We start from the raw sequence: 16,957 nt of genomic DNA on the forward strand, positions 1-16,957 counted from the left end.
TGGGCAAACAGAAGGGGGAGGAAGGAGAGCCCACATAGCAAAAACAGCACTCTAATCAGGGCCAAGCTGTAGTCAAAGTAGGGAGGGGGAAGGGGGGGGTGACCCGGTCCTGGCTTGGGGGGTGGGGCTCGTCCTAGCGTGCGCGCACCCCCGTCCCTGTGCAACCTGGGATGGTGGCGTTGGAGAAAACCAAACCTTTCCACTGACCTCTGTATTGTCAGCCTAGTGCTACTGTGGACGACCAGGAGGGGTGGCGCTATCTTATCTGGGGTGTGCAGGCGAGTGGTACCCTCCCCCAGCCACCCCACCTTCTGGGGCTGGGAAGCTGAGGTCACGTTTCCTTTCCTTTTCCAGCATTGTGCCCCCGCCCCAAACAGGTTCGTGCACTCTTACAGTGCTGGAGGACACCTCACCGCCTCACACCAGCTCTTAGGAATGAGCCTGGAGGCGAGGGCACGGGGAGGGGAGGGGCATCGGCCGGGGGCGGGGCCGCAGACGAGGTGAAGGGCTGTGCACCAGAGTCCGCACTGTTCCTGCTTGGAGGGGGCGGGGCCGGGGGCGGGGCTCCAGGTCTGGCGAGCCGGGGGCTCGGGCCCCAAGAGCTCAGCCCCAGTGCTGCGCACCCTGCCGGTCCGCCTATCAGGCCGCCTCCTCTCCAGCTGCCGGGCTTACCACCCTGCAGCGTCTGACCCTTCTTCATGCTGGCACCCCCGGCCCCAGAGACTTCGGTCCCCATGTCCCAGGCTGAGGCTGACCTGGCCCTGAGGCCCCCGCCTCCTCTCGCTGCCACCGGGCCGTCCCGCCTCGGGCCCCTTCCTCGCCGGGCGCGCCGCTTCTCCGGGAAAGCTGAAGCCCGGCCGCGTTCTTCCCGTCTCAGCCGCCGAAGCTCAGTCGACTTGGGGCTGCTGAGCTCTTGGTCCCAGCCAGCCTCACCCGTTCTGGAGCCCCCCGATCCTCCGGACTCTATCGGGCCAGACCCTGCAAGGAGCCCACTTGCTAGCTCCCAAGAGCCCCCCGAGGGCCCGTGGACTGGCAGTGCCCCAGTGAAGGCTGCAGACTCCGCGCGTCCGGAGCTCGCGTGCTCCGCAGGAAGCCCGGGGTCCCGGGAACCGCCGAGGGTTCCTGAAGCCTTAGCTCAGGAGCGGCGGCGGGAGCAGGAGGAAAAGGAGGACACGGAGACCCAGGCTGTGGCAACGTCACCGGACGGCCGATACCTCAAGTTTGACATAGAGATTGGACGTGGCTCGTTCAAGACGGTGTATCGAGGACTAGACACCGACACCACAGTGGAGGTGGCCTGGTGTGAGCTGCAGGTGCGGCTGGGTGCCCCCTCGGTGGCACCTTGGGATGGGACCCTTGGAAGGCCTTGGGGTGGGAGACCCAGGGGATAGCAATGAGAGAGGGATGCATTTTTCCATCAAAGATCCAGAGACTCCTGCTCCCACTCGCTCAGATGATCTGTGGATCTGGCTGGTTCTGGGGTACAGGAAGAGAAACTGAGGCAGGTGGTGTATGGTGGCTCCCTTACGGGTTTGTGCACTCTCACTTTAGAGTCTCCATACTCAGCCCTGAAAAGTAGAAGGTGGGATGGGAAAGTGGGCGGTGAGCCCGTTCAGGTATGAGAAAATGGCTGGCCCCACTGCTTTCCCAGAGCGGTCCCTCTCTTCCCCTAACTCTTGAGACCCTCAGGGTGGTCCTCCCGTACCCTCCCGCCTGGACCGTTGCAGGAGGCTGGGATGATGGTATCCAGGAGGTGGGGTAGGGTTCTCTCCACTTCCAGAAGATTACTGCTGTTTTGGCAGGATGGGGCCCTCCCAGCCCCCTTCTGGAGCAGGTAGACTTCTAGACTTCTCCACAGTTGGGGGCTGGGGCGAACAAGCAGCTGCTCAGCTCTGGCCGGAACCCAGCCCTGCTCCTCATCCCCCGGCCCACCTGGGCTCTGGCTCCCCAGACCCAAAGGCACTGAGCGCTGTGGGCTTTAAGTCTGGGCCGGCAGCTTCAGATGCAGATCCGGGAACAGAGCCTGGGGGGAGGGTCTTCCCCGGAGCCTGGCTCTGGGCTTGCCCCTTGCTCCTGCCAGTGCCGCGCCCCAGGCTCGAGGCCAGGCTAGGAGAGGTGGCCAAACTGGGGTGGGGGTGTGTGAGGGAGGGAGATGAGACAGGGAAGGGACAGCCAAGGGACAGGGGGTGGCCTGGCATCTGGTCCTCGGTCCGTTCTTTGTAACTCCCCGCGCAGCCCTCCGCCTCCTGTCTGGTTCCAGCAGTTCTCGGTTTCTGGGGCTCACCCTCTTGCCAGCCCCAATTCTCTGCCGGCCGTCTGCCCGCTGCCTGCCTGCTGCCAGCCCGCTGCCAACCCCCGGGCGCCCTCTCCCGCCCCACGGCCTGGCCGGGCGGCCACAAAGGCGCTATTGAGCTCAGGGCTCCTGGACCTCACCGCATAAAGACGCTTGTGTCCAGCGGGGGGTCCAGGGGGTGGGCCCCAGGCCCAGGATGGGCTTGTCGCTAGAGCAGCTTGAGGGGACTGGACCTGGAATTCCGGGTCTACAGCCAGTTAGGCAAGAGACACCCCCAACCCAGCTCCATCCCACAGCTTCAACCCTCACGCTTCCCTGTGCCCTATCCCTCCCCTCTCCTTGGGGTCCTGGGCCTGACTTGACCTCGACCCCTATCCCCCACCCCACAGACTCGGAAACTATCTCGCGCTGAGCGGCAGCGATTCTCCGAGGAGGTGGAGATGCTCAAGGGGCTGCAGCACCCCAACATCGTCCGCTTCTATGACTCGTGGAAGTCAGTGCTGAGGGGCCAGGTTTGCATCGTGCTGGTCACCGAACTCATGACCTCCGGCACGCTCAAGACGTGAGCCCTGCGCCCGGTGGGAGTGGTTGGTGGGAGCTGGCGGTGGGAGGTCCCGCTGCCTCTGCAGCGTCTCTCAGGCTCCTCAAACTCTACATCCAGGTTCAGCACCGGGCTCGGTACCGCTCACCCACCCCTCCCGTGTCCCCGCCTTGGTGAAGGGCAAGGTCCACTCAGCACTGCAGCCAAAACTTGGGCTTTTCCTTCCCAGACCCAAAGGCACAAAGCCTCGTGGGCTTTAGGTCCGGGCCAGTAGCTTCAGGTTCAGACTGGGGGGACGGAGCCCGGGGGCAGGGTCTTGCCCAGAGTCCACTCTCTGTCCGCTCTGTGCGTCCCCTTCCCCATCAGTCTATTTTCAAGTCCCTTCTTAGGTCTCCCCACTCGGCTTTCACAGCCCCATCTACACCCCTACCTCAGTCCGGGGTTCTCTCTCTGCATTGCAAATCCGACCTCCCCACTCCCATTCTTAACCCTTCCAGGTGTCCCACAGCCCTTGGGGTAAAGTCACACTTCCTAACCTGCTCGCAATCCTTAGGATCCAGCCTCATCGGCAGCCTGAATTCCAGACGAACCAAATCCCCAGCACCTCCTCCCACCCTGCTCTGTGGCTTGTTGTCTGTCTCAGTGCCTTCGAGCACAGTGTCCCCTGGAAAATCTCCATCCCTTCCCCTTCTCACCCTTGAACTCCTGTAACACAAAAGCTATTTCCTCCGTGGAGCCCTCCCCAGTGCTGGGGCAGTTAATCATGCCTTCCCATGCTTCCACAGCACCTGGACCTTGGCCCTGTAACTTCCGGTTGACCCACCCCACCCCCCGACTCAGTTTCTCCCTCGATCCCGGTGCAGGCGACGGTGCGGGTGGGGCTGGGGGAGTTTCCCAGCGGGGGCTCCCTGCGCTGCTACAACCGCTGCTACAACCCCAGCTGTGCGCCCTCTGCAGATACCTGAGGCGTTTCCGCGAGATGAAGCCCCGAGTCCTGCAGCGCTGGAGCCGACAAATCCTGCGGGGTCTTCATTTCCTGCACTCCCGGGTACCCCCCATCCTTCACCGAGATCTCAAGTGTGACAACGTCTTTATCACCGGCCCTACAGGCTCCGTCAAGATCGGGGACCTGGGCCTGGCCACGCTCAAGCGTGCGTCCTTTGCCAAGAGTGTCATCGGTGAGTCCCATCAGGAGGGTCCTTGCCAGTCCTACCCTCCCCTGCCCTTCTCCCCCGCCCCCCGTCAAAAGAGAACCTAAGGTCTTCCTATCCCCAGCAAGGTCTTTCAAATTCCATGGAGGAAAATGGGGAGGCCTATGGCATCCCCTCTCCCCGCTACCCAGGTGGGGAAGGGTCGGCCACTTGCACTCCAGAACAGGAGGGGCTGCCTGGCCTTTGTACACCCAAGGGGGAGGGACAAGCCAGAACCGAGACCCTGCAGCCTGAGGCCCGCTGTGAACCCTACAGGGACGCCGGAGTTCATGGCCCCAGAGATGTACGAGGAAAAGTACGACGAGGCCGTGGACGTGTACGCGTTTGGCATGTGCATGCTGGAGATGGCCACCTCTGAGTACCCTTACTCAGAGTGCCAGAATGCCGCGCAAATCTACCGCAAGGTCACCTCGGTGAGAGGGGTGGGGGAGAAGGGCGAATTCCACCTGCCCTCCCATTTTCCTGTCCCAACCAGCCCGCGGTCAATGCCCTTCCCTCAATGAAAACAGGCTAGACATTGAGATGCCAGGTTTACCCTGAAGGATAGTGGACACACACACACACACACACACACACACACACACACCCCTCTGCTGCAAGCTATTCAGATTAATGATGTGTGCGTAGCCCTCCCTCCGATTCCACTTTCAGTCTGTCATCGGATCCTTTCAGCGGCCCCGCGGGGTGTTACAAATGAAAAAAAAAACTGACTTAGAGGCAGATTTGTTTAAGGTCATTCTGTCCATACGTGCGGGGGAGGAGGGGGGATTGGGATTCGAAGTCAAATCTCCCGGTAGCAGCAGAGGTGCTTTTGCAAGTGTTGCTGCCTTGGTCGGGAGCATGTCAAACTGAGAAGGGGGGGCGGGTAGGGTTGGGGGGCGCCCAGAGAGCCGAGGCTGATGAAACCCCTTCCCCAGGGCACCAAGCCCAACAGCTTCTACAAGGTGAAGATGCCCGAGGTGAAGGAGATCATCGAAGGCTGCATCCGCACGGATAAGAACGAGAGGTGGGGTGGGGGGAGCCCGGCAGGGGTGGGTTGCGAAGGTGGGCGGCCGCGGGGCTCGGCTCACCGCTGCTCCGCCCTCAGGTTCACCATCCAGGACCTCCTGGCCCACGCGTTCTTCCGCGAGGAGCGTGGTGTTCACGTGGAGCTGGCGGAGGAGGACGACGGTGAGAAGCCCGACCTCAAGCTCTGGTTACGCATGGAGGATGCGCGACGCGGGGGGCGCCCACGGGACAACCAGGCCATCGAGTTCCTGTTCCAGCTGGGCCGTGACGCTGCCGAGGAGGTGGCGCAGGAGATGGTGAGCGGAGGGTGGACCGCCCTGCGGTGGGCGGTGGGTGGTGGGCGGTGGGCGGCGGGAAGGGGGCCCAGCCCACTCTTCTCAGTGTCTCCTGACTTTTTTCTTTTCTTTTTTTCTTTCCTCTTCCCTTTTCCTTTTCTTTTCTCTTCTCTCTCTCTCTCTCTCTTTTTTTTTTCCCCTTCCTTCTTTACACACACTGTGGTCAACACGTTGAAGATTTTCTTTTCCAGGATAGACCCTGGCTCCTCCAACCTCCCTGCTTTACTTCCTGCTGGGCTGATAATGTTTCTGGAATGCTTTTCTCTCCAATTTATCGATATATTTATTTTTTCTTTTTTCATATCCCCCCATCCACTCCCCCCCCCCCGCCCCCCGCTCAGAACCACCACCAACTTCAGGAAGCCCAGCCCTCTAGAGTCTAAATTAAAGGCTGCTTTTCACTGCAGCAGGTACTGGGTCACAGGACCCCCCACCACAGGTTTTGTTTGCCACCAGAATATATTTCCGTCTTTCTCCTCTCCTCGACCATAAACTCCTTGAGGGCAGAGACTGTATTTTCTTGATTTCTCCACCCCTGACAGTGCTTGACCTGTGGCGGGAGCTCCTTAAGCGCTCCCGTGTGTCCGTGACTTCGGGCGTGTCCACACGCATTTGGTCCTGGTTCCTTCCCCTACATGGAACGATTTTATCCTGCCTTATTGATGAATCAGAAAGGCGGACTGTCTTGTCCAGGGTGCCAAGCGAGTCAGTGGCAGAACTGGATCTCAGTACAGGTTGTTCAGCCTTTAAGCCAGCTCACCCTGCCCCACCTCCTGCATGTGCCCAGCAAATCCTGTTGAAATGGGTAAAGGGCTGATGACCGGAAGCTGGCGGTCCAGACGAGGGACACGAGGGAGGAGGAAGATGTGGGGGAAGAGGCTGGGGGGTTGGGTTCAGGAAGGCCTGAGGGGGGAGGGACGGAGTATAAGACTTTCAACAGAAGAATGGGAGTGGAAAAAAGTGTAGGGAATCATCTATTGTGGGTCTGGGTTGAGCACCTGAGGAAATGCTTGAAATGTGGCGGAGGAGCAGGTCTCCGTGACACTGACCTGAGGTCACATCCTGGCCAGTTCCTCACAGGGGTTCTTGACCTCGACATGACTGACACCTTTGTTCTGGGGACTGTCCCGTGCACTGCAGGATGTTGAGAAGGATTCCTGGCCTCTACTTGCTAGATGCCCGTAGCACCTGCCCATAGTTATGACAAAAAGTCTTCAAATATTGCCAAATGTTCCACCCCATCCCCCCAATGAGAGCAAGTGACTTACTGCCTAACCGTGAACCGGTCACTTATGTCTAAAATGGGGTTGATAAGACCTCTCTCGGGAGGTCATTGGGAGGTTAACGGTGATGATGTAAGGAGGTGCCAGTTAATGGGTATAGCAGTTAACCAATGAATGTTGATTCCCTTCTTCCCATGTCCTGGAGGCCCCAAGAAAGTGTTCTGATGGGTCTTTGAGAGGGGGTCCCAAACTGTGTTCCTCACCCTCCTATCCCAGGTGGCCCTGGGCTTGGTCTGCGAAGCTGATTACCAGCCCGTGGCCCGTGCAGTGCGTGAACGGGTGGCCGCCATCCAGCGAAAGCGTGAGAAGCTGCGCAAAGCTAGGGAGTTGGAGGCCCTCCCGCCGGAGCCGGAGCCCCCACCAGCAACTGTCCCCATGACTCCCGGTCTCCCCAGCTCCTTCCCGCCTGAGCCTGAAGAGCCAGAGGCAGACCAGCACCAGCCATTTCTCTTCCGCCATGCCAGCTACTCATCCACCACCTGTAAGTCACCTCTGACCTTGGGGCCTCGGTCCCAGAACCCTTGGCCTCTGCCCGACCCAGAAGTTCACCCCAGCAGCACTGTCACTTACCCTGCCTTACACATCCAGCCACTGAGCTCCTTCCGGACAACCGCAGGCCCCGTCTTGCTCAGGCAGCACCCCCCGCCCACTGCTCTGCCACCACTCTCCTTTATTTCCCCTTTTTTGATCCCCTACCCCACCAGCGGATTGCGAGACTGATGGCTACCTCAGCTCCTCCGGCTTCCTGGATGCCTCAGACCCCGCCCTGCAGCCCCCTAGGGGGGTGCCGTCCAGCCCCGCTGAGTCCCATCTCCGCCTGCCCTCGGTGAGAGGGGGTCACCTGGGGGGCTCCCAGCCATGCCAAGCCTGTGACCTATCCCCCTACTTGTGAAATCCAGCCCCACGACTTGGCCCCACGCCCCTGGAAATCCACCACTTGGGTCCTCGTCTTCCTTGATCCCGTCTCCCGAGCACCTCAGCATCCTAGACACCATCTCCCTGCATCGCAACAGCGATCTCTCCCTGATCTCAGGCACCCATCTCCTGTTTCAGGCCTTTGCCCTGTCTATTCCACGTTCTGGCCCTGGCAGTGACTTTTCCCCTGGAGACAGGTAAGTTCTGGTACGAGTTGGGGTGCCAGGGTGAGACATCTGGGGCTTTGGGGTCTGGGGGCCCGCCCTGACACTCCTCTCTTCTTTTCCTTTTGTAGCTACCCCTCCGATGCAGCATCGGGCCTTAGCGACGCGGGCGAGGGGGCGGGGCGGATAAGGAGGCCCCTAGGGAGAAATCTCCGGCGCAGACCTCGATCCCGACTTCGGGTCACTAGCGTAAGGAAGAGGCACCAGAGACGGGGCACAGCCTTCGGGGCCAGGAGGGGACTGTCAGGAGGATGTGGGGGTCAACCAGAAAAGGGGGGTGGCCGTGTGTGACTGCTACGCGAGCGGCAGGCAGTTTTCATACCAGACTTTGGGAGCGGGGTCTGCTTCTCTTCACTTCCGGTCCAGCCGGGTCCCTTGGTTGGCGTGGGGAGGGGACACGTGGTGAGGACCAAGAGCTTGACCCTCTCCCTTTTGCTGAATTTGAATCTGAAGGTCTCAGACCAGAATGACAGAGTGGTCGAGTGCCAGCTGCAGACGCACAACAGCAAGATGGTGACCTTCCGGTTTGACCTGGACGGGGACAGCCCAGAAGAGATTGCAGCTGCCATGGTGAGGCGGGGAAGGGTGAGGACGGAATCTCCGGGTCTGGGATGAGAGTGTTCCTCCTGAGGCTCCCCGGGGCGGAACTGCCCCGCCCCCCGATCCCCACCGTTCAACAGCGAGGGCTTTTAAAACACCGAGTGGCACACAGCACAGTGTCGCTGAGGAAATCTCTTTGTTTTGGAGACTTGTTTATCCAGTGAGGCTCGGAGCCTCAGCTGGAGCAGTTTGAGACCCACACAGAGTACACGCAGGTGCTACAGTGCAGTACTTGCTAGACACACGATGCTGAGGCCATAAGTAAAGGACGGGCTGGGGGCAGGAGGGGGAAGGACTTAAGTGAAGGCCAGCAGGTGGGGAAGAGTGGCAGTGAGGGGCGGAAGGGGCGTGTCTGGTAGGGGCTCAGCTTAAGCGAAGGCTCGGAAGTAGGGAGTGACTCGGAATATGGTGATGGGAGGGCTTCACGGGGAGACCACTGGGATGAAGGGTCCCAACAGGAGCCCTGCTGGAAGCAAGGTCGGGCATGTAGAGTGGGCCGGGATCATAGCTGGCGTTAAGAGTTAGGCAGAGTGGTCCTGGCTGGGTAGCTCAGTTGGTTAGAGCATCGTCCGGATACACCGAGGTTGCGGGATCAGTCCCTGGTCAGGGCGCATACGAGAGAGTCAACCCATGAACGCACACATGGGAGGAACAACAAATTGATGTGTCTCCTTTCCTCTCTCTCTCTCTAAAAATCAATACATTTTAAAAAATCCAGTTTCTTAAAATGAAAAGAGAGAGAGAGTTGGCAGAGTGTAATACAGTGGGAGGAGGTTTTAAGAAAACCAGCCTGTGCTGGGATGTGCGAGTGGGCCGGCGGGAGGGGGTCCCGGCAGCAGGTGGGCACAGAGAGCCAGGTGTGGACGCCTGGAATAGGTTATGTGGGAGGACGAAGGGGGCATCGGGAAAATAAGGTCCTCTGTGACACAGTTATTCATTGACAGAGCACAATACACAGTGCAGATGTTGAATAAATATTTGCCGAGCTGATACGATAGGGTGTTAGGGAGACAGGGTATCAAGGGTGACTTTTAGTTTGGAGGAACTATTGGGAGTAGACCGTCAAAGGAGAGGAGAAGTTGGGAATGACGGTGGGCCTTTCTAGAGGTCATGGTGAGCTTGAGTGATGGACAGTCAGGATAAGATTCTCACAGAAGCAGGATGTGTCCAGGCAGGGCTGGAGAGAGAGGTGGATTCAGGGTCGTCGCTATGGAACCGGGCAGGGCTGGAGAGAGAGGCGGATTCAGGGTCGTTGCTATGGAACCGGGAGTGAAGGGGGCTGGGCCTGCAGAACCAGAGGCACAGAAGAGGGAGAGTGTGTCTCAGTGGACACCTTGAAGGACGCAGAGGTGGAGCCTGAGAGGCAGGAGGAGCCTGGAAGGCGTTAGTGGAAACTGAGCGAGGACAGAGTTTCACGCAGGCGGCACAGGGTGGCGTCGGCCTAACGCAAGACCGCACTGTGGGCTTCCGCCAAGAGAAGGGCTCCGTGGGAGCCGCTGTCAGTGGAGCGAGGGCAGAGGACATCAGCCTCTGGGGTGAGGGAGGACATGGGATGGGAGAAATCTCAGGCTTCAGGCGCTGTCTTCTGAGAATCGTCTCTGTTGTGTCGTTCACCTCGTGTCCAGGACAAAGACAAAATGTCATCTGGCATGCAAGCTAATCATCTCCCGTCAAGCTACTGGGCCCTTCCAGAATCTTTCCTCCAGGCACCCTCGTTCCTCAACGATTCTCTGCAGGGCCTGGGTGCTGTTCTGTTTCTGCCTCCACCCGCTCAGGGGCCTCTCGTGTCTTCCCCGAGAGCCTTCTCTACTTCAGTCTGACCTTGTGCTTTTGCCCCCGAATCTTTAGTGGCTCTTTGGGGTCACAGAGTAAGGTCCAAACTCTGGAACATGGTCTCGAAAGTTCACAGCCCTCTCGGCTCTACTCAAGTTTCATCTGTTTTGTGAATGTGTCACGCCTTTCCACACCCCAGAGCTCTTACTCAAGCTGTCCCCTCTTCCTACCCTGCCCTTCTCTCCCCGGTGGGCAGCGTGGGACAGAGGAAAGGGTAGGCTTTCATGTAAGACCTGAGTGCAAACACAGCTCTCTCATTCTGTGAACTTGGGCAAGTGTCTTAACTTCTCTGAACCTCAGTTGCTCATCAGCAAAATGTGGGTGATCATACCTCTTCTGCAAGATGTTCTGATGTAATTTAAGGGGTGTGATCTAGTACACAGGAGAAGGGAAATGATATATAACATCCGAGAAGTGTCCATACACGATCGGTCCTCAGTAAAGGGTGGTTTTCCTTACCCATCCTTCAAGGTTCAGGTCTGTGACGTCATCCCAGCTCCCCCGCTCCCCTTCCTCCCTCCCCATCAGGTCCCATGACCTATTCTGTCTTTGAAATAGCAGTTTAAAAAACTGTAGTTAAAAAATACATAAGATTTGCCTTTTTAACCCTTTGTAAGCACACAGCTCATGAGCATTAAGCATATTCACACTGCTGTGAAACAGATCTCAAGAACTTCTCCATCTTGCAAACCTGAAGCTCGCCACCCGTGAAACACCAAGTCTCCCTTCCCCCGCCCCCCCGGAGTGCGTTTCTGTCTGCTCTTGGGTCACAAACACCGTGGACCGACTCGCTGTGTACTGCGTTCTGCACATATGTGTCTCTCCCGCTAGGTTTTGGGCTTCTCGAGGACCAGGACCTTATTTTATGCTTCCTTTATGCTTTTGTTTTTATACTGTATTCTTCACAGTACCTAGCACAACGCCTGATGCGTAGTATGTGCTCCATAAGCGTGTATGGACTTGAATGTTCTATTTGCCATTTATTACCTTACTTTTACTTAAGTGTGTGTGTGTGTGTGTGCATGCACGCGCCCATGTGGTATACTTTATCAGCTCTATGAGAGCAGGAATCGTGTCCAAAAGCTCGTGGGGCGATAGTGGACAGGGCGCAGGCTTTGGCTGTAGACAGGTCTGGGTGCAAACCCTGTGATCTAGGCAGACCTCAAACTCCGTGAGCATGGGTTATCTTTACTCTACGGTGGAGGTGTTAATACACACCCCCGAAAGCTGTTGCTGGTGTGAAATGTGGTAAGATATGTAAAACCCCTAGTATATACCTGCATCCTATGGATGTCAGCTGCTTTCCTCTAAGCCGACGATTTCCAGCTTCTTTCATTTCAGGGCACACACAAACAAATTACTAAAATTCTGCAGCACGCCAAAATATATGTTCTATTTTTTTGCCAGTCTGACAAAAAAAATAGGTATAATTTTGATCTGTCCACACGGGACGGCTATTATCGTGTTGGCCGTGGTCATGTTTTAGTTTGATGATCTACGGTAAAAGAGGCCCGTGCCCCTGATTAAACAGCCAAGTGTTACATGTTTCAGAAATTCCTGCAGCACACCTGGGTGCCTCTCCTCGTGGCATGCCAGTTGGAAATCGCTACTCTGAGCTGTAGATGAAAGTAGCTAATAGCACTCAGTGCTTGACGCACAGCAGATGTTTATCAAATACTTGTTTGAGGCTGGTGGTCGGCAGAAGCGGTGAGCTGGAGGGCTGGTTTCTAAAGATTGGGGCGGGGTGGGGGAGGGACAGAGCTGAGTGGGGAACTGAGCCCTCCCTCCCCTCCCTGCTGACCTTCGCCAGGTGTATAACGAGTTCATTCTGCCTTCGGAGCGGGCCGGATTCTTGAGCCGCATTCGGGAGATCATCCAGCGGGTGGAGAGCCTGTTGAAGAGAGATACCGGCCCTGTGGAGGCTGCCGAAGACCCCCTGGGCCCTCAGGTCAGACCCCCAGGACGCCTCCAGGGGCAAACGGACTCTCTGCTCCGGGCTTCACTACCCTCTGCCTCGCCAGTCGCCTTGGACCTGACTTCTCTTCACCTCTGGGAACCTAAAGCAGTGGCTGTCAGCCTCTGATGAAGGCCATGGACCCTTGTTCTAGAAACATGTGTTCAGTGCATGCTTTTCTTTTAACGCATTATTTCGAAATAATGTCAGTCGTACAGAAAGAAGTTGCAAGAATTGTACAAAGAACTCCTTGATACTCTTAGCCTACATTTGCCGATCGTTTTGCCACATTAGCTTTCTTTCTCTTCCCCCCTCTACCTGTGTGTGCATTTTTTTCCTGAACCATTTAAGTTGCAGACATTATGCCCCTTTTCCTCTAAATGTCTCAGCAATACATTCTTTAATTCCTGAAATGCATCTGTGGACTCCTAGAGGTCCGTGAGTTGTAGCTTACGAACCCCAGTCTGACACCGTCGTCGAAGACCAGGCTCTTCCCCACGGTGACTGTGGGCCTTCTCTCTCCCAGGAGGAGCCAGCTCCGTTGCCTGCCCTCCCAGGCCCCCTCCCCAACCCATCCGGTGGTATGTACTGAGTTCTGTCCCTCCTCTTCCCAGCCCTTGGGTTGCTCCCGGGAAAGGCACAGAAAACGGAGGACTGGAATTTCAACACGCCCTCCTCCCCAGCAGAGCTCCAGAGCGGTACCTCCCCGGAGCATAGCAGCTGGGCAGCCTTCTCCACCTCCCCGTCTTCTCCTGGAACCCCCTTGTCTCCTGGAAGCCTGTTCTCTCCCGGGACCCCTGTTTTCCCAAGTCCCGTCTTCCCCATCACTTCTCCCCCATGTCATCCCAGCCCCTCCCCGTTCTCCCCAGTTTCTTCCCAGGTCTCAGATCTCTCTCCACACCCCCCCAGCTCTCCACTCCCCTTCTCCCCCAGTGCATCATCCCAGTTTCCAGCCCCGGCCTCTCAGTGTCCACAGAGTTCTGTCCTTTCTAGTTCTCCCCCTACCTTCTCTCCCAGCTGCACCCCCGTCACTCTTGTGCCACATCCCTTTCCCCCGTGCCCCCCTGCCTCTCCCCCTCCCCTCCCCCACTGCCGCTCCTCTGCTCTCTCTGGCCAGTGCCTTCTCCCTGGCTGTGATGACTGTGGCCCAGTCCCTGCTGTCCCCCTCACCTGGGCTCCTTTCCCAGTCCCCTCCAGCCCCCCCTGGTCCCTTCCCGAGCCTGCCCCCTTCCCCTCCCCGCGCTCCTTGTGGCCAGGAGAGGCCTTCACCTTTAACAGCCGAGTTGGAGAGTGAGGTGAGTAGGAGAACAAGAGGGAGGATGATTAAGGGGGCTCCGTCTTGCATCACTCCTCTCCTGATGGGTCCACACTTTTTAGGCCTCCCCAAATCCTGCTCGGCCACTCCTGGGTGAAGCCAGACTGGCGCCCATCTCCGAAGGTGAGGCCTCTGACCACTGACCTTCCCCTCTCCATGATCCTCAGTGCACTTTATGTGCTGCCACTGATTTCTCGCCCTCCTGCCGTGACTCCCTCCCTCTTTCTCTACAGAGGGAAAGCCCCAGCTTGTTGGGCGCTTCCAAGTGACGTCATCCAAGGAGCCCGCTGAGCCTCTACCCCTGCAACCAGCATCCCCAGCTCCCTCTGGTTCCCTGAAGCCTCCCACCCCTCAGCTGTCCTCAGAAAGCTCAGACACAGAGGATAGTGCTGGAGGCGAGCCAGAGGCCAGGGAAGCTCTGGCCGAGAGCGACCGTGCAGCTGAGGGCTTGGGGACTGGAGTTGAGGAGGAAAGGGACAGTGGGAAGGAACCCCACGTCGGGGACAGCCCCCCACCCCTGGGCCATCCCAGCCCAGTGTGGATGAACTACTCCTACAGCAGCCTGTGTCTGAGCAGTGAGGAATCGGAGAGCAGTGGGGAAGATGAGGAATTCTGGGCTGAGCTGCAGAGCCTTCGGCAGAAGTGAGTCTGGGGAGGGCGGAAGACAGTAAGTGGGCTTGGGAGAGCAGTGTGTGGTTCGCCCTCTTATGCTCCCGGTGCACCCTTAGGCACTTGTCAGAGGTGGAGGCACTGCAGACACTGCAGAAAAAGGAAATTGAGGACTTGTACAGCAGGCTTGGGAAGCAGCCCCCGCCGGGGATCCTGGCCCCCGCTGCTATGTTGTCCAGCCGCCAGCGCCGCCTGTCCAAGGGCAGCTTCCCCACCTCCCGGCGCAACAGCCTGCAGCGCTCCGAGCCTCCAGGCCCTGGTGAGACTGCGGTTGCCAGGCTCCCCTCTTTCCCAAGTCCCCTTCCCTAGTGATGCAGCTTTCTTGCAGGCCCTGGGGGTCTGCCCTTGCTTTGGCGGGGGACTAGCCCCCCTCTCCCCATGGCCCCTTCCCTCACTCAGTGCTCTCCCTCCCCATCCTGCACCCAGGCATCATACGAAGGAACTCCCTGAGTGGCAGCAGCACCGGCTCCCAGGAGCAGCGGGCAAGCAAGGGGGTGACATTCGCCGGGGATGTTGGCAGGATGGTGAGGGCAGGCCCAAGGGAGGGAGAGCCCAGGGAATGGTAACTGGCTGCAGCTTCGCCCTCCTCCCACGGCAGCGGTCTCTTCAGTGCCTTTTCTTTTCCCTCCAGTGAATTCAGAACAGAAGCCATGTGTTTCCCCTCCACCAGGACCCACTGTGGAGCTCGTGCTCTCAGAATCTGCTGGCCAACACAACTCTGGGAGGAAGACCTCGGCACTGAGGGAGTAGAAGACAAGGGGCATGGGGGGCGGGGGCTGTGGCGTTATAGGGAAGAGCCAAACTCGTGAGAGCTACTTGCTGTGTGTAGAGGTATCAATCCTGCAGCCTACCATCCTCATCCCTGCTACCTCCCCAGCCAAGAGTCAACTACTAAGCAATCCTGCCCAAGTGCAGAGGCTTCCAGAGGGCACACTCCCAGCTGGGCAAGTGGACAGAGTGTTCTCACACCAGAATTAGCAGCAGCCAATAAAAATGCTGGAAACCATCGACTCTAAATTTGTATCTGTCAGGCTTTAAGAATTGCGGGCAAAGGCTTGTGAAATAAGGAAGGGGAGGACTTAGAAGGGACTCTCCTCTCACAGTAGTAGGCAGGGGTACAAGGCAGGGGAGGGTGAGGCCACCTGGTTTCCTGCCAGCAGCTCATGAGGAAACGACACGGTTAATGATCCGCATCCCCAAGCTGAGATCCCATCTAGATCCCACCTTAGGTCTACACAGGCTGGCCCCAGTGGAAGTTACAAAAACGAAAGCCGCTTGTCCCTCCCCCTTCATCGACCTTTCTCTCGAGGGGTGGGAAAGGGGCACTAAAGCTGGAATGGTGTGTTGTTCTTGAGGGCAGAGGACAATGAGTGACCTTTCTCTCCCCTCCCCCCAAGATGTGGTTCAGTCTCAAAGAGCCCAGTGACCCACCACGAGCTCTCCCTTAAATCAGGTGGAAAGATCTCACGGAAAAAGTAATTCTAGTTAAACATTTATGGCTCCCTGGGGCAATGCCACTGCTGCAGCTACTGCCTGTGGAGCTTTTCAGCATGAAGTGTTGGCCCCAACACACTCACCTGACTCCAAGAGAGATTGACTCAGTTTATTCTCAACCTGACCCCGTCTTTCCTCATACATCCAATACTGCACAGAGTTGCCACACCCACTCCCGTTAACAGCCCACTTCTGGTCCTCCTTCCTCTCAGCCCCTGGGAGATGAGGGGCATAAACCGCCAAGTCAGAAAGCCTGGGAAAAGCCAAGGTTGGATACCTTTCAAAAACAAAACAAAACAAAACAAAAAACCTACAAGGGCTCCACTGCCACACACAGTGAGTGTGAGGTGGGCAACGTTCCCTTGACAGCGGCCAAATGCATAAATCCATAGTTTCATGGGCTTAATCATCGTCCAAGGTAAGGTGGCCAGCAATGCTGTGAGCAGGCTTCAACTTTGACAAGGTCACGGGGCATCATCCATCACGTGAAGGGGCTCCAGCAGGTTGGAGATGTGCGATGCCCATCTGGATCAGGGTCCGGATGCCCTTTCCCTTGCTCGGGCTCGAGCAGCTTTGACCTCCTCCTCAAGCTCATCTAGGAAACGCTCCTGGGACACTGAGTAGAAAGTGTAACCATCTGCGGAGGTGCGTTAGGGAAACCACTTGAAATACGCCCATTCCCTTTTCCCAGACTTGCTTCCACACACTTGTTAAGCTCTCACCCTCCCAAGTCAGTGATTTGTTCTTCTGCCCTCTGTTCTTCCGAGCTCTGACCCCAACTCCGTTATTATTAATGAACCACATTAAAAGAGCGCCTTAAAATCACAACGTCATGTGCATTAAACGTTTGACTCAGCGTTAGGTTTTCACAGCTCGGGTTCTTTCTACCACGCCCACACTGCCCTCTTACACGACTCTGCTCCCCTCCTCTTGCCCCCATATGTGGTCTCCCCGAATCCACAGTACAGACGGATACAAATAGCTAACACCACGGCCCCGATGCCCAGGCCGGTCAAGATGTTCCGGGTCCGCCGCTGTGGCAGCGTCTTCTGCCACTGGGCGAGCTGCACCTGCCGCATGAATTGCAGCTGCTCGGGAGTCAGCTTCTCTCGAGTCGGGTCGATGCGCTGGGCCGGAGGGGCCTGTCCACTCTTAGCATTGAGAGGGTCGCCAGCTCCGGGGGCCGCCATATTGCCGCTCCTGTCTGGGAAGTCGAGGGGCGCGGAGTTTGCTGGGAAAAGCAGTCTTTGGCCACCGCAGGGGTCGCTGGGAGCTGTAGTCC

The 16,957-nt window shown here is 57.7% G+C and overlaps 2 protein-coding genes and 1 long non-coding RNA gene across 3 annotated transcripts; 1 reads left to right on the forward strand and 2 right to left on the reverse strand.

The window, feature by feature from the left end:
- The first annotated feature begins 587 nt into the window (after nt 1-587).
- Nucleotides 588-15,187, forward strand: WNK4 (WNK lysine deficient protein kinase 4). Its single transcript, XM_045836899.1, is given in 20 exon segments — nt 588-1,313; nt 2,683-2,855; nt 3,792-4,012; nt 4,301-4,458; nt 4,963-5,051; nt 5,133-5,349; nt 6,888-7,152; nt 7,376-7,497; nt 7,725-7,783; nt 7,882-7,999; nt 8,264-8,380; nt 12,054-12,191; nt 12,724-12,778; nt 12,881-13,269; nt 13,271-13,492; nt 13,575-13,635; nt 13,746-14,154; nt 14,241-14,440; nt 14,608-14,705; nt 14,813-15,187. Coding segments are annotated over 20 exon segments (3,729 nt in total). The 5' UTR covers nt 588-698; the 3' UTR covers nt 14,816-15,187.
- LOC123817286 lies at nt 9,052-13,594 on the reverse strand. The gene is made up of 3 exons (XR_006785394.1): nt 13,467-13,594; nt 12,045-12,134; nt 9,052-9,695 (listed from the first exon to the last, which is right to left on the reverse strand). It is a non-coding gene; the product is annotated as an uncharacterized LOC123817286 (long non-coding RNA).
- Nucleotides 15,188-15,770: 583 nt separating the features above from the next.
- On the reverse strand, nt 15,771-16,896 carry LOC123817285 (cytochrome c oxidase assembly factor 3 homolog, mitochondrial). The gene is made up of 2 exons (XM_045836900.1): nt 16,652-16,896; nt 15,771-16,312 (listed from the first exon to the last, which is right to left on the reverse strand). Exons 1-2 carry the CDS (start codon nt 16,863-16,865, stop codon nt 16,206-16,208), a joined length of 321 nt encoding a protein of 106 aa, XP_045692856.1. The 5' UTR covers nt 16,866-16,896; the 3' UTR covers nt 15,771-16,205.
- Nucleotides 16,897-16,957: the final 61 nt, after the last annotated feature.

This window comes from Phyllostomus hastatus, unplaced genomic scaffold (assembly GCF_019186645.2).
Source record: "Phyllostomus hastatus isolate PE091 unplaced genomic scaffold, TTU_PhHast_1.1 phas_contig_210, whole genome shotgun sequence".
Classification (NCBI taxonomy): domain Eukaryota; kingdom Metazoa; phylum Chordata; class Mammalia; order Chiroptera; family Phyllostomidae; genus Phyllostomus; species Phyllostomus hastatus.

Bases quoted from the DNA above. Each gene is read 5' to 3' on its own strand.
- LOC123817285 (XM_045836900.1), bottom strand. From the start codon at position 16,865: ATGGCGGCCCCCGGAGCTGGCGACCCTCTCAATGCTAAGAGTGGACAG. The intron at 16,313-16,651 runs GTATCCGTCTGT...GCACCTCCGCAG, and splicing joins GGCCGTGGTGTTAGCTATTT to ATGGTTACACTTTCTACTCA.